Consider the following 15,117-nt stretch of genomic DNA (forward strand, 5'->3'; position numbering starts at 1 on the left):
CTTCTCCGGGGGCTCATTACTCTCCCGTACATTTATTATGCTAATCCACAAGGATTAAGTTAAACCAGCCGACGCAAACTCCAGTGTTTTCCAGCCAGCTGGGGCCAAAATTACTGTCCAGTGTTAAAACGGGAAGGAGGGCAGGGCTTGGGCAACGGGGGAGGAGAACCTGCAGCATCAGAGAGGGACGGGGGAGCGAGGCCACCCCGAGCCGTGGTCCGGGCGACTCGGGGGGCCCAGGGGGGGATCCCCCGGGCGTGGCACTAGATCTTGGGGCGCCAGCCCTTGATGAACTGCATGATCTTCTTCACCTGGAGCTTGGTGAGGCGGAAATCGTCGGCCAGGATCTCCTCGCTGAGCTGCACGAAGATGCTGCCGTCGATGCGCTCGCGGGCGAAGAAGCTCACCACGTCCTCGGAGAGGCCGATGAAGCGCAGGCACTTGGACACCTCCTCCAGCGACAGCGCCGAGAGGTCGGCGGGGGGCAGCCAGGCCGGGCCGTCCCCGCCGGGCCGGGGGGCGGCTGTGGGGGCCGCCCCATCGCCCCGAGCCGCCGGCGGCACCTCGATGACCCCCTGGGCCAGGTACAGGCGGGTGACGCCCTCGGCCCCGCGCAGGACGGCGGGGGACAGCGGGGCCGCCCCCCGGATGACGATGCCGTCCCCGTCCAAACCCTTGGGGGGACGAGGGGGAGCCGCCGGCTCCTCGGCGGGGGCGAAGGGCTCCGGCGAGGAGGAGGAGGAGGGGGCGGCCGGGGCCGAAGGCGCTTTGGACCACTCGGGGTTCTCCGGCCACTCGGCCGGGCCGGCGAAGGGGTTGAGCGCCCCGAAGGGGGCAAAGCGCTTTTGGGGGTGCGGGGGCTTGAGGCGGGGGCAGCTGCGGAAGGGCTTCAAGGGAGGGGGCTCGGCTCCCAGCAGCGGCGTGGAGCTGCCGCTGCCCGCCCCGGCGCCCGGCTCGGGGAACGGCCAGGGGTCGGACCAGGAGCTGGGCGCGGGCTGGGCGGGGGGCAGCGGCCGGCCGGGGGGCTCGGCAGCCTTGCAGTCGGCCCAGGTGCAGGGGTAGCAGTACAGCGAGTAGGCGTCGGGCGAGGGCGAGGCGCTGCCGCTCCGCGGGGCCGACCTGGCGGGGCGAGAGCGGGGTCACCATCACCCCGGCGAAGTGTCCCCATGACCCCGGCGAGGTGTCCCCATCACCCCGGCGAGGTGTCACCATCACCCCGGCGAGGTGTCCCCATCACCCCGGCGAAGTGTCCCCATGACCCCGGCGAGGTGTCACCATCACCCCGGCGAGGTGTCCCCATCACCCCGGCGAAGTGTCCCCATGACCCCGGCGAGGTGTCACCATCACCCCGGCGAGGTGTCCCCATCACCCCGGCGAGGTGTCACTATCACCCCGGCGAGGTGTCCCCATCACCCCGGCGAGGTGTCCCCATCACCCCGGCGAGGTGTCCCCACCCAGCCCGGTTGTCCCCGGAGCCACTCACCCGTCGTGGAGCCCCGAGGAGTAGTAGGAGAGGCTGGGGCTGGGCGAGGGCACGGGCGCCAGCTTCGGGCAGCGCAGGGAGGCCGGGGGGCTGCAGGGGACCGGGGGGCGGCTGCCCCGGGGCGGCACCGGGGGCGCGTTCAGCAGCCGGCATTCCTCCTTCACCTGCAACGGGGGCAGAGCCGTCAGGGCCGCGGGGGGAGCTGGGGATCCCCGCGGCTGGAGGGGGCGATGGGGGGCTCGGGGACAGCCGGTGCTGCCGAGCCACGAAACCCTGGGTGCAAGGGGGGAGACTTGGGGCCCTCCTACCCCATAGCGCGAAGAGACCGAAATATTGGGGTACCCCGTGCTGAAGGGAGGCGTGAAATTTTGGGTACCCCGTTGTGTAGGGGAGCCCAGGCACCCCGCGGTTGCGGGCAGCCCAGGAGCTGCAGGTGCTCCATGGTGCAGAGAGCCCTGGGGAACCGGGGGTGTCCCTGGGGGTCTGGCGATGGGCAGCCCTGGGGAACTGAGGTCTGAAAGTTTGGGTGCCCGAGCAGAGTTGGGGAGGGACCCCAGGGCTAGGGGACACGGATGGGGTCAGGCTGCCCTGCCGTGGGGCTGGCCTTGCCTCGGCGTGCCTGACAGGACCCCAGCGATGCCATTCCCCATCCCTGGGGCCTGCACCGGGCTCTTACCGCCTCCGATTTGGGTGGCACGGGGGGCGGGGTGTCCCCGCGGGGCTCGTCCCCGGGGCGGTGCGTGGAGCCCAGCGGGTTGACAGCCGCGAAGGACACGAGGTCGGGCCGCCCGCCGGTGCTGCCCAGCTCGCAGCAGCCCTCCGGGCTGGGATTGCTCCACAGCTCCTCGTAGGGAATCTCCAGCGGCTCCTGAGTCCTGAACTCGGGCTCGGCCCAGTCGGGCGTCATGTACTCCCGCTCGGGGTCGGGGAAATCGGGCAGCGGCGGGCGCGGCGCGCCCCCGCCGAGACCCCGCGGTCCCTGGCAGCGGGCGGGGGGCTCCCGGGGACCCCCGGAGCCGCAGGCACAGAGCGACAGGCGCTGCAGGGGCTGGCTGAGCTCCTCGCGGCCGCAGGCGGGCAGGCAGAGCCGCAGGCGCCGCGGGCTGGCACATTCCTCCAAGAAGTCCGGCTTGGCCTCCCGCACGGCCCGCGAGTACTCGTCGGGGTTGAAACGATCGTGGCAATACGCGGCGCTGTCCCGCAGCAGCTTCTCCAGCTGCGGGTCCCCGGCCAGCAGCCCCTCGGGCAGCTGGAAGCGCGGCATGTCGGTGAGCAGCAGGAAATGGAAAGGCACCAGCTCCTCCCGCCGCAGGATGCAGCACAGCACCACCGTCTTGGAGATGATGCTGACCAGCTTGTAGCAGTGGCCCTCGCGGATGGCGTGCAGGTCGTAGGGGTTGCGGGCGGGCCGGCTGGGCACGGCCACGTTCACGGGCAGCCGCACCTTCTCGATGATGCTGCGGATGGTGTGCTCGCCCTCCTGCAGCCGCAGCTCCAGCGGGCTGCGCGTGCTGAAGCGGCCCTTGCACTGGAAGGGCAGGCTCAGGCTCTCGTTGGTGCGGTGGTTCATGCAGATCAGGCACGGCATCTTGCCCTTCACCTGCCGCGCCCCCGCCGCCGGCGCCGCCTTGCCCAGCTTGCGCAGGAGGGTGTTGAAGCGCGACTTCTCCTTCACCGTCTTGGCGCACAGGATCTCGGCTTGCCCCATCAGCGTCAGCTCGTCCCCGGCGTTCAGCGTGAAGTTGTAAACCTCGCTGTCCTCGCTGAACTCCCCCGACACCACCTGCCCGCGACAGCCCCAAGGTGGCACCCCGCTGCCCTGCCCTGGGCCACCGACACGGCAACACCACCCCTGATGTCCCACCGCCATCCCTGACTTCCCACCACCATCCCTGAAATTCCACCACTGCCCCTGAAATTCCACCACCCTTCCTGATGTCCCATGACCATCCCTGACATCCCACCACTGTCCCTGATGTTCCACCACCATCCCAAAGTCCCACCACCGTCCTTGACACTCCAGCACCACTCCCTGAAATTCCACCATCATCCCTGACATCCCTGGGCCCCCGACACCCCAACATCATCCCTGATGTCCCACCACCATCCCAAAGTCCCACCACCGTCCTTGACACTCCAGCACCACTCCCTGAAATTCCACCATCATCCCTGACATCCCTGGGCCCCCGACACCCCAACATCATCCCTGATGTCCCACCACCACCCCTGACTTCCCACCACCATCCCTGAAATTCCACCACTACTCATGTCCCACCACCATCCCTGACATCCCACCACTATCCCTGATGTCCCACCACCCTCCCCTGATGTCCCACCACCATCCCTGATGCTCCAGCACCACTCCCTGCTGTCCCACTGTCCTCTCCTGATGTCCCACCAACCCGCCACACCCCTGTCCTCGGTGTCCCCTGACATCCCACCACCCCCCCCCGCTGTCCCCCCAGTGTCCCCTGCTGTCCCCCAGGACCTTGACGCTGAAGGTGATGGCCTCCATGACGAAGATGCGGTCTGGGAAGATGCTGGCCACCTCCTCCACGCTGTTGAAATACTGCACCGGCTCCCGGAGGTCCCGGTCCTGGTCCAGCAGCTTGAACTTCCCTGCGGGGACCCCCGAGCCCACCGAGGTGAGAGGAGGAGCCCGACCCCTCGCAGGAGGTGACCTGCTGTCACCTCCCCTGGGGCCAGCACAGCCCTTCCCGGGGGGCAGCCACCCCTGAGTCCCCCCCACATCTTTGTGGGCTTTGCCAGTGTCCAAGTGGGGACCCCCGAGCATCCCCCGGCCCTGCACCCCCTCCCCGGCAGCGCCTGGGGGGTCTCTGGGTGGGACAAGGCACAAGGGGATGTCTCGGCAACGCCACTCGGCACCCCCAGAGCTGCAGGGGCTCCCCCAAAAGCGTTCCTGTGAGTGGATGAACGCGCCCAGAGCAGCCCAGATTGCGCGGGGCGCCCACTGCTCCCCCAAAATCCCCTCCCAGCCCTGCCAGGGCGCAGTGACGCCACGCCTGGGGTGGGCGAGGAGCCGGGCCAGGGGAGCGGGGAAAGGCAGGAACGGGAGCGGGGCAGCCGCAGCCACGGCAGAGCCGCCAGCGGCATCGGCTGCCGGGGACGGACCTGAGGGGAATATTAATCCCCGGGACACCAGAGCCGCTCGCTCGGCTCTGCGGGCAGCCGAGGCTGGAGCCGGCTCTGCCCCACACCCCGGGGCACCGCTGGGCACGGCCGAGCCCCCGGACGCTGTTAACACAGTGCCCAGCCCCCCTCCATCCCCCGTGGGACGGGTGATTAACCCCCTCCCCCCGCTCCATTTCCCATGATTTATTTATTAGCAGGACTCATTACCGCCATGGAGCACTTAGAGGGGTCATTAAGGCTCTGGCGGCTGCCGGCAGAGGCAGCTCAGCACCTTCGTCTGCGCTGCCGGCCCCAACCCAGCCCCTTCCTCATCCTCATCCTCAGCCCAGCCCCAGCTCCTCCCCAGCCCAGCCCAGCCCATCCTCATCACTCTCCCGGTACCCATCCCTTCCTCTTCCCATCCCAGCTCACCCCTGTCCCTTTTCCCCATCCCATTCTCATCTCTCTCCCATTCCCAGCTCTATCCCATCCTACCTCATCCTCATCACCGTCCTTGTCTGCGTCCCATCTCATCCACCCCATCCCATCCCCATTCCCATCCCATTCCCATCCCATCCCATCCCACCCCATCCCATCCCCATTCCCATCCCATTCCCATTCCCATCCCATCCCATCCCATCCCATCCCATCCCATCCCATCCCATCCAATCCAATCCAATCCAATCCAATCCATCCCATCCCATCCCATCCCATCCCATCCCATCCCATCCTATCCCATCCTATCCCATTCCCATTCCCATTCCCATTCCCATCCCCATCCCCATCCCATCCCATCCCATCCCACCCCATCCCATCCCATCCCATCTCATCCCATCCCATCCCATCCCATCTCATCCCATCCCATCTCATCCCATCCCATCCCATCCCATCCCATCCCATCCCATCCCATCCCATCCCATCCCATCCCATCTCATCCCATCCCATCCCATCCCTCTGCAGCTGTGCCAGGGGTGGGGGCAGCCCCAATCCAGAGCATCTCTGACCCCAGACTGGACTTTACTGGAGCAGCCCCAGCGGGTGGGGAGAGGGGCAGGTCCCGGCTCTGCTGCTGGCCCAGGGACACCATTCCCGTTGTCCCCGTTGTCCCCGTTGTCCCCGTTGTCCCCGTTGTCCCCATTGTCCCCAGCCCCCCCACCTGGGTACTGGAGCGGGATGTCGATTTGGGGCCCGATGACGTAGTGTCCCTCCTCCAGGCTGTGCGCTGTCACCGTGGTCCACTGCCGGCACGAGTGGACCAGCAGCACGTCCTGGGCTGTCACCCCCTCCACGCGCTCACCTGCGGGGGGGACAGCGATGTCACCACCCCCTGCCAGCCCCCCCCATGTCCCCCCCCAGCCCCCCGGCGCCGCCGGCCGGCCGGCCGGAGCGAGGGATGAGCAGGTGCCGCTGCCAAGAGCCGCCAGTTGCCCAGGAAACAATTTCTTTGTCCCCCCTGAAAAAGCTGCAGCCGCCGCAAACAAGAAGTTTATTGAGTCGGGGCCGGCGCAGCCCACCCCCCCCCGGGAGCCCTCCAGACCCGCGACCCCCCCCAGGGCCCCCGGCACCCCCCTGCACCCGGGATGGGCCCTGAGAGGGGACACGGCCACGCCGGGGGTCCCCTGCACCCCCCGCTCCCCACTCGGCCTGGGCGGGGGTCACAGCCAGGCCCCCCCAGCCAAGCCGTGTCCCAGGGAGGGTGGGGAGGGGACACGGTGGCTCCCAGCCCCTCCAGGCTGGTGCCAGCACCTCCAGAGTGTCACCCGGGAAGGTGACAGGGGGGAAAAGTGCTGGGCCATGGCTGGGGGCAGTGGGAGCAGCCACAACTTCCCCACTCACATCCCCGCGGGGACCCCCCTGAGGGGCAGCCCCCGGCCCCGCAGCCGGGAGGATCCGAGCAGAGCAGCCCCGGAGCCGGGACAGCAGCTTGGTGTCACCTGGCCCCGGCCTTCCTCCCTCCCTCCTCCTCCTCAGCACTCCAGATTCCTTCTCCTGGTGCCTCCAGGCTTTCTCCTCCTCATCCCTTCAGCCTCCTCCAGCCTCTCCTTGCACCTCCTCCTCACTTCTCCGGTCACCATTCCTTCTCCTCACCTCTCCATCTTTCCGATCTTCCTCTTCATCCCTCCACTCTCCAGCCCTCCCTCCAAGCATTCCTCCCTTCCTCCTCCTCACTCTCAAGCCTTCCTCCCCTTCCCCATCCCTCTGCCCTCCACCGCTCCCTGCTCCTCATCACTCCGGTCTCCCTCCCTCCTCTTCGTTCCCCCAGCCTTCCTCCCTCCCTCTTCCTGGTCCCTTCATCCTTCGTCTCTCCCTTTCCCTCATCACTCCAACCTCCCTCCCTCCTCGTCCTCACTCCCCAGCCTTCCTCCCTCCCTCCCCATCCCTCCGCCTTCCACCCCTCCCTCCTCCTCATCACTCCATCCTTTCTCCCTCCTCCTCATCACTCCAGCCTCACTCTCTGTCCCTCCATCCTCCCTCCCTCCCCTGGTCCCTCCAGCCTTCCTCCCACCCTCCTCCTCCTCCTCCTCCCCATCACTCCAACCTCCCTCCTCCTCCTCCTCCTTCTCGTCCCTCCAGACTTCATCCCCCCCCCGCCTCGCGTCCTCCCCGGCCGGGCTCACCCTGCCCGAGGCAGACGAGGGTGGGCAGGCGGCACTGGCTGACGATGGCGTCGAGGGGCAGCGCCGCGGGGCTCCAGCGGAGCCGGGCCAGCCCCGCCGCCAGCTTCTCCATCGCATCGCGGCTCAGGCCGGCCCCGGGCCGGGCTCCATCGCCGCCACCGCCGGGCCGGGGCCGGGGCCGGGGGGCGGCGGGAGCGGGGCAGGAGGAGCCGCCCCCCGCCCGCCCCCGGCCCCTCCTGCCCGCCCGCCCCGGCAGGCGGAACCCCCCCGGCAAGGGGCGGAGGAGGCGGCGGCGGGCGGGGACCCCCGTGCGGGACCGGGCATCCCCTCCCGGGCCGGGCATCCCCCCAGGACCGGTTATCCCCCCCAGGGCCGGTTATCCCCCCCCAGGACCGGTTATCCCCCCCCGGACCGCGCATCTCCCCCAGGACAGGGCATCCCCCCCAGGACCGGGCATCCACTCCTGCCAGGTTATCCCCCCCCAGGCCGGTTATCCCGCCCAGGACCGGGCATCCCCCTCAGGACCGAGCATCCCCCCCGGGCCGGGCATCGCCCCCCAGGACCGGTCATCCACTCCCCGGACCGGTTATCCTCCCCCAGGACCGCGCATCCCCTCCCGCCCGGTTATCCCCCCCCAGGACCGGTTATCCCCCCCCAGGGCCGGGCATCCCCCGTCTCGCTCCGGGGGTGTCCCGGGGGTTCGTCTCTCTCTGCCCGCCGGGGGAAGGGGGCCGGGGACGCCCCGGGATCTCTCCCCCCTCCCGTGCCGCTGCTGGAGCTGCCGGGGGTCCCAAGCGGGGGCTGCGGGGAGCACAAGGGACCCGCGCGGGGCGGGGGGACCCCGATACCGCCCCACAGCCCGATGTCCCGGCCGGGATCCCCCGGTCCGGCGCTGCTGCACGGCCGCAGAGAACAAACGGCACCGGGAGAGGGGGACAGCGACATCGCGGTCAGGGGGGACCCTCGGCAGGGACGTCGCCGTCACCCCGAGAGGGGACTCCGCACCCCGGGGCCACCCTGAGCTGGGGCACGGGACCCGGAGTGTCCCCGCGCCCCCTGGTTCAGCTCCGGAGCGCCCCGTCAGGACCCCCCGCCCCGCTCCGTGTCTGGCTGCATCCCCACTCCCTGAGCCGGCTGAGGAGGATGAAGGAGTGGAGGAAGCAGCAAGTGCCTGCAGGGCCAGTGCCCGGCCTTGGGGACGTGTCACCGTGCGCTGTCCCCTTGTCCCCCGGGCCAAGCACAAGGGGAGGCCGCTGGACAGGGCGGAGCAGGGATCGGGTGGAGCAGAGGGGGAACAGGGAAAGGGATGAAGCAGGAGCAGGGATGGGGAAGGAACAGGGAAAACCATGGAGCGGCTGTGGGGAAGGAAAAGGGAAAGGAGGAGCTGTAGGAAAGGAGAAGGGACAGGGAAGGGCACGTGTGGAACAGAGCAGGGACAGGATAGAGACGGGACGGGGATGGAGCCGGGGTGGGGACAGCGAGGAGGAGGATGCAGGAGGAGGAGGAGGAGGATGGGGAGAAGCCCAAGCCTCCCTGCCGGGGGTGACACGGCCCAGCAGGACCCTGGGAGCTGCGGGATGGTGTCCCGGTGGGACATGTCCCTGGGAGCTCCCCCCCAAAATCCCCCGCCCACGGGTGGGGAGGATTTGGGGTCGCTGAGCTGCTCCCCGCCGCCTCGTCCCCTCGCAGGGACTGCCCGGGACCGGCCGTGACACACTCGCAGCTTTTATTGTCACCAGGGCACGAAAACAGCCGGATACCGGCGCCATGGGAACGGGGACACCGCGGCAACGGGGACACCGCGGCAGCAGGGACACTGTGGGAACAGGGACACGCTGGCATCGGGGACACTGTGGGACACAGACACTGGGGGACATGGACACCGAGGCATTGGGGACACCGTAGTGCAGGGACACTGTGGCATCGGGGACACTGTGGGACAGGGACACCATGGCAGTGGGGACACTGGCACTGGGGACACTGTGGGACAGGGACACTGTGGCAGTGGGGACACTGTGGGAACAGGGCCACCATGGCAGTGGGACACCGTGGCATTGGGGACGCTGTGGTGTAGGGACACTGTGGCATTGGGGACACTGAGGGACAGGGACACTGTGGGACAGGGACACCATGGCACTGGGGACACTGTGGCATTGAGACACTGAGGGACAGGGACACTGTGGCAGCCCGTGGCAGTGGGGACACCACAGCACTGGGGACACTGTAGCAGTGGGGACACCGTGGCATTGGGGACACTGTGGGACAGGGACACTGAGGGACAGGGACACCGTGGCAGTGGGGACACTGTGGGACAGGGACACTGAGGGACAGGGACACCGTGGCAGTGGGGACACTGTGGGACAGGGACACTGAGGGACAGGGACACCGTGGCAGTGGGGACACCGTGGCAGTGGTGGCACTGCGGGACACCGTGGCAGCGGGAGGACAGCAGCTGAAATGCGTCCTCTGCTGTCACCGTCCCCCACTGGGCTCAGTGGGAGGGGACATCCCGGGTCCCCAGAGGGTCCCCAGAGGGTCCCCAGAGGGTCCCCAGAGGCTGCAGGAGAGCCGCGAACTCCCGGCTCCGGGCTGGGGAAGGGGCAGAGGGGACTGACAAGGGCGGCTGGGGAAGGACAGTGACACAGCCCACACCGCTTCCAGCTGCTTCCCAAAAAACGCCGGCAAAGGCCTTGTCCCAGCAGGACAAAGGACACCCCCCACACCCCCCCGGGGGACGGGGCAGCCCCGGAGCCTCCCCTGCGCTTCCCACCCTCGTGCCCTCGGAAAAACGCCGCCGGCAGCTTTGGGAAAAGCAGGAGGAGCAGCTCCAGCCCCAACCAAACCGGCCCTGGTGGCCTGGAGGTTTGGGAGGGGACACATCCCACCTCCTGCGAGGGCAGCCAGGGCTGGGCTCGCTCCCAGCGGAGCCACAGGGGATTCAAGGGGCCCAGGAAGTCACCACTGCAAGTTTATAAAAGCTTTTATTTGCTCTTGGTACGACCAAGAAATGGGACAGTGATCTTTTTTTTTTGTTGTTTTTTTTTTTATACAATTTTGATACAGTTAAGTGGTACAAAAAGAATGTGTTTTAAATAAAAAGCCAGAGTGGAGTAGCAAAAATATTAAAAGATTAAGTAAAAAATTGTCGGCGTGGGAATTAATCCGAGACCTTGATGCTGTTTTTATTCCACCGTCCGAGTCCGAGGGCACGGCGACCCCGGCGAGTGACACGGCCGTGGGACAGAGCCAAGCTCAGGTTTGGTTTAGCGGGACCGATTTCATCGTTTAACACATTTTTTTTTGTTTGTTTGGGGTTTTTTTTTTTTGGTGACAAAAGGGCAGCGCTGAGCTCCCCCCGCGGGCACGGAGGGGCTGCGACACCTCCCGCTGCCCTTCTCTACTCCACAGGGCTGGGCTGGGCAGTCAGTCTGGACTAACTTCGTTTGCAAATAGCGCGGAGTCGAGATTCCAGCAGACATCGAGTTGCTGCAAACTCCTCCGACATCATCATTATTATTATTAATAGTTTTTAGGGGTTTTTTTTTGTTTTATCTGTTTCAGCATCGGCACCGAGTCGTGCTGCTCCCTGCCCCGCCTGAGCCCGCGGGCGCAGCTCGAGCTTGGACAGAACAGAAATAGACCCGAGAGAAAACAGCTCAGTTTTATTGACGGGGAGGGAGCGGGGGGACAGCGAGTGGCACCAGCGAGTGGCCTGGGCTCTACCTGCGCCTGCAACGGGCACAGCGTCTACAAAGGGGTCACACGCAGGGAGCCGAGCCCCTGCAAGCGAATAAAAAAGCTCACGTTTAAAACAAGGATTATACAAAAAAAAAAAAAAAAAAAAAAAAAAAAAAAAAAAACCCAAAACCAACGACCAAACCAAAACACCCCTTAATGTAGATTTCGCCTTTTTTTTTTTCTTCCCTTTTTGATCACGTTAGAAAGTGCAGATTTAGCCAAAAGTAGCCGGACTCTGTGCAAACGCCGAGCCCGAGCCTCAGCAGCCACTCGCCTGGGAAGGGTTAACACACAACAGGGACAAACTGCCGAATACAGAGGGACAGGGCACGGGAAGGAGCCGCTCCGGCCCCCGGGAATTCCATGTTAAAAACACCGTCATTTCATTAAAATTCACTCAGCGTTAGCGGCGGCGGCCGGGAGCGCAGCGGGGCCGGTGCCGATGGCGAGGCCGGGAGCGCAGCGGGGCCGGGCTGGGATTCACCGCCGGGGATCCACGGGATGTCCCGAGCTCCTCCTGCGGCAGGACAGCGCCAGCAGGGCCGGGGACAGCGGCACGACAGCGCCAGCAGGGCCGGGGACAGCGGCAATTTCTCCCCGGCGAGATCCCGCTCGCACTGCCGGGATCACCCGCCGGGATCCCGCGGCTGTGGACACTGGAAAGCGGAAAGTTTTTCCAGGGAGGTAATAAATTAAAACTGTCCCAACCGGCTGGTTCGTTTTGTTGTTTTTTCTTTGTGGTTTTTTTTTGTTTGTTTGTTTGTTTTTCCTTTCCTTTCCTTCTGTTTCCATCCAGTTCCGCTGAGCCCGGCCCCGCAGCGCTCGGAGCGGCCGGCGGGGACAGGAGCTGGGAGGGAGCTCGTGTTAATAATGAACTGCTGTCAGTTTTGGGGAGGGGGGAGAGATCCATGTTATATTCATACACAGAAAGTAGACAACCACATCACCCTCCATAGAAACTAGTGCATGCAAATAACTCTTCCGTATGGGAAAGGCCGGGGCTAGAGGGGAGGAGGGAATCGCTAGTGACGGACAGGCCTAGGGGGGGTTAGTAGGAATCTCAACGGTTTGTTGGTTTGTTGTTTTTTTTCTTTACCTCGGAAGCTAAAATCAGTGCTTTGTATTAAAATTTTTTGGCAAACACACCGCGTTGCCATCCTTTCCATTAACACATCACACCGTGGAGAAATGCAAATCAAAGCAGCATGCAGGCAAAAAAAAAAAAAAGAAAGAAAGAAAAAAAAAAAGAAAAAAAAGGAGGAAAAAAAAAAAAGGAAAGAGTGGCAAAGTGAGAAGAAAAAAAAAAATGGCAGCAGGAAGAGTTGGGAACGGCGGGATTGCCAAGAGGAGACACAGCAGGTTACATGGAGTTTGCTTTTGTTTTGCACCACCCTTTGTCCTCGATGCATGACACCAACATTACAGAAAGCAACCACTACAGAGGTCAGGACTCAATGGCACGGGGGGGATGGGATGTCTCCTGCACATGCTTCCACCAGAAAAAAAAAAAGAGAAAAGAAAGTGAAAATCAAAGTTCCTTTTTCCACATAAGGCACAGGACAAAGAAACCCCACTCACGGACTCAAGGCGAAAAATGAGTTTTTTTTCCTGGCTCTTTTGCCTGATGCGTCTAAAGAACACGGTGACTCGAGCACATGATCCATGACAATGAAAATTCCACTGTCGTACAAAATCAATTGTTAATTCTAACCTTTATTCTTATACAATTCGCAGAAGAGAGAGAGTTGAGTATGATTTGCTCTGGGGGGGTTTAATGGCAGGAGGGGACGGGGCTATAATACAACCCAAACGTAGTGGTGAGTTGAGCAGGGGGACACGGAAATGAAGTCACGGAGATGAATTTCCTATACAACGTGTCGAGAAAACTTGGGAGTAGGCAAAGCTGTCCTAGCCGGAAAAACCAAGGGGGAGGCAGGAGCTCGTTAAGATGAGGAACAAAAAAAAAAAAACCAAAAACAATCGGTTTCGGGTTAAAAAAACCAAAAAAAACCGGGCAGAGTGGTTTTGTTTTGCAGCGAGAAAAAAGGGGGCGGTGGATGGCGATTGGTGAGAGAGGAGAAGGTTCAGCAGCACTTGCTCTTCCAGCCCGTCACCCCACCGCCACTGCTGATATCTACATTTTCACTGTTGGGCTCTTTTACAGGGGTCTGCAAGGGAAACAAGTGAACACACAGTTAGACGGCTCCAGAGAACACTCAGAGCTGGGGAGAACAGCAGCTCCGAAAGGACTGACGTCAGCCCACGGGACTGGGGATCCACCGTGCAACAAAGGGCTCCACAGTTGGGAGATCCTGCACAAAGATTCCCACAGAGACGCAGGGAATCCTCCTCCCCCCGCTCCAGCACAAATGGGCAAAAGCAATTTAAGGAGATTTTTCTTGTTGTTGCTGTTTTTGGGGTTTTTTCTCCTTTCTGTTGGTTTGTTTTAAATAAACTGGAAAGCTGGGGAAAAAAAATCCAGTGCTTGAACTGGGACCACCCCGAAGTCAACGGGAAGTATTTTAGGGCCTGCACACAGAGCTGACACTGGGTTTGGTGGAGTAAGGAAATCCCAGCCTACAAACAACACAAGCTGAACTCAGATTACGTGACCTAATGACCTCCAAACCCCACAGTTTTTCGGGATAAACTGGGCTTGTTCCCAACCTCTGCTCCCGAGGAAGAGGACACACGGGATCGTCCTTGTCACAGCACAAAACCTGGTGACACCAAAACCCCACTCCAGTGGGTTTGGTCCAACGTCAACATCTCCTTCCAGCTGGTTGGAAAGGAACCCAAACCCTCACCACACTTCAGTCTCCACATCCCTTTTTTAACTCTCCTTGTCACAGCCTTGCAAAAGAACCCCCGAGGCCAAAAATGAACATTTAAGGCCCAAAGGTTGGGATGGTTTGTAGCCCGACCTCCTGCTCACCAAAGGCCGGGGTGCTCACCCCGTTTATCACACAAAGCTTGGCAAAAACTGATTCAGGCATGACTGAGAACTGCAGTGACTGGGAACGGAGCCCCAGGAGAGGCTGAGGAGCTGGGCAAGGGGCTGAGCCTGGAGAAAAGGAGGCTCAGGGGGGACCTGGTGGCTCTGCACAACTCCCGGACAGGAGGGGACAGCCGGGGGGGGTCGGGCTCTGCTCCCAGGGAACAGGGACAGGACAAGGGGAAATGGCCTCGGGCTGGGCCAGCAGGGTTTAGATTGGATACAGGGAACAGTTTCTTCCTGGAAAGGTTGTGGCACAGCTCTGGCACAGCTGCCCATCCCTGGAGGGATTTAAAAGCCCTGTGGATGTGGCACTTGGGGACACAGATCAGTGGTGGCTCTGGCAGTGCTGGGGGATGATTTGACTCGGTGCTCTCAGAGAGCTTTTCCAACCTCACTGATTCCATGGTTCCACGGTGCACTGCACCTCTCAGGAAGGGGAGCCAACCCCCAGATGATGTTGAGCAATAAAATCCCCAAGGAAACGCCACGGCCGGGGAAATGATTCCCGGGAGCACAGCTGGGAATGCAGAGCTCCTTCCTGTCCCACCCTGCGCACCTGAGCTCTGCCCAACAGCCCCCAGGAGCTGTCAGTGCATCCCCAGAGATGGTGGCAGGAGAGGACAAATCTCTCCAGGCCAACGGAAATGGCTGAACTCCAGCACAGGCACAACAACCACGAGTGTAAGGGCCAAACGAACGGGAATTTCAGTTCCTTGGCTCTGATGGGTGTTACTCCCTACAACAACAACACAGCAAAACAAGCTGGAGCAGCTCAGCCCTGCTCCTTCAGGGACTCCTTTGCCTCAGCACAGCAAAACCAAACGCTTCAACACCACCACAGGTGAACATCACAACCACGAGAGGTGGGATTTCAGGGTATTTGCTCCACAGGAGTGCTGGCAGCACCTACCTTTCGAAGAATGTCTTCTGCTAATGTGAGGAATGCCTTCTCAATGTTTATATTTGCTTTTGCACTAGTTTCAAAAAACCTAATACCGTGCTCCCTGGCAATCTGCAGCAAACAGAGAGAGGGAGATTAGAGATCCTGGGGATAGTCCAGTGGTGCCACCATCACTTTGGGGTCAGCAGCGTTTATAAAGCAGGGAATACTGGACTGGATATGAGCCCAGGGGTGCCCAGGTGGGCAA

The 15,117-nt window shown here is 62.9% G+C and overlaps 2 protein-coding genes across 2 annotated transcripts in view; both read right to left on the reverse strand.

The window, feature by feature from the left end:
• Positions 1-15: 15 nt before the first annotated feature.
• GAREM2 (GRB2 associated regulator of MAPK1 subtype 2) lies at positions 16-7,350 on the reverse strand. Its single transcript, XM_066180181.1, has 6 exons — positions 7,234-7,350; positions 5,772-5,912; positions 3,972-4,102; positions 2,160-3,266; positions 1,484-1,647; positions 16-1,119 (listed from the first exon to the last, which is right to left on the reverse strand). Exons 1-6 carry the CDS (start codon positions 7,343-7,345, stop codon positions 264-266), a joined length of 2,511 nt encoding a protein of 836 aa, XP_066036278.1. The 5' UTR covers positions 7,346-7,350; the 3' UTR covers positions 16-263.
• Positions 7,351-10,195: 2,845 nt separating this feature from the next.
• The window catches only part of RAB10 (RAB10, member RAS oncogene family), a 42,255-nt gene continuing 37,333 nt past the window's right edge, over positions 10,196-15,117 (reverse strand). The window contains exons 5-6 of the mRNA XM_066180186.1: positions 14,880-14,981; positions 10,196-13,139 (exon numbers count right to left, since the gene is read on the reverse strand). Coding sequence (XP_066036283.1) covers positions 13,056-13,139; positions 14,880-14,981 — 186 coding nt within the window. The 3' untranslated portion in view covers positions 10,196-13,055. The remainder of the gene's footprint in view (positions 13,140-14,879; positions 14,982-15,117) is intronic.

Source organism: Chamaea fasciata, unplaced genomic scaffold, assembly GCF_029207755.1.
Source record: "Chamaea fasciata isolate MVZ Bird 193981 ecotype frontalis unplaced genomic scaffold, bChaFas1.0.hap1 SCAF_3, whole genome shotgun sequence".
NCBI lineage: Eukaryota > Metazoa > Chordata > Aves > Passeriformes > Sylviidae > Chamaea > Chamaea fasciata.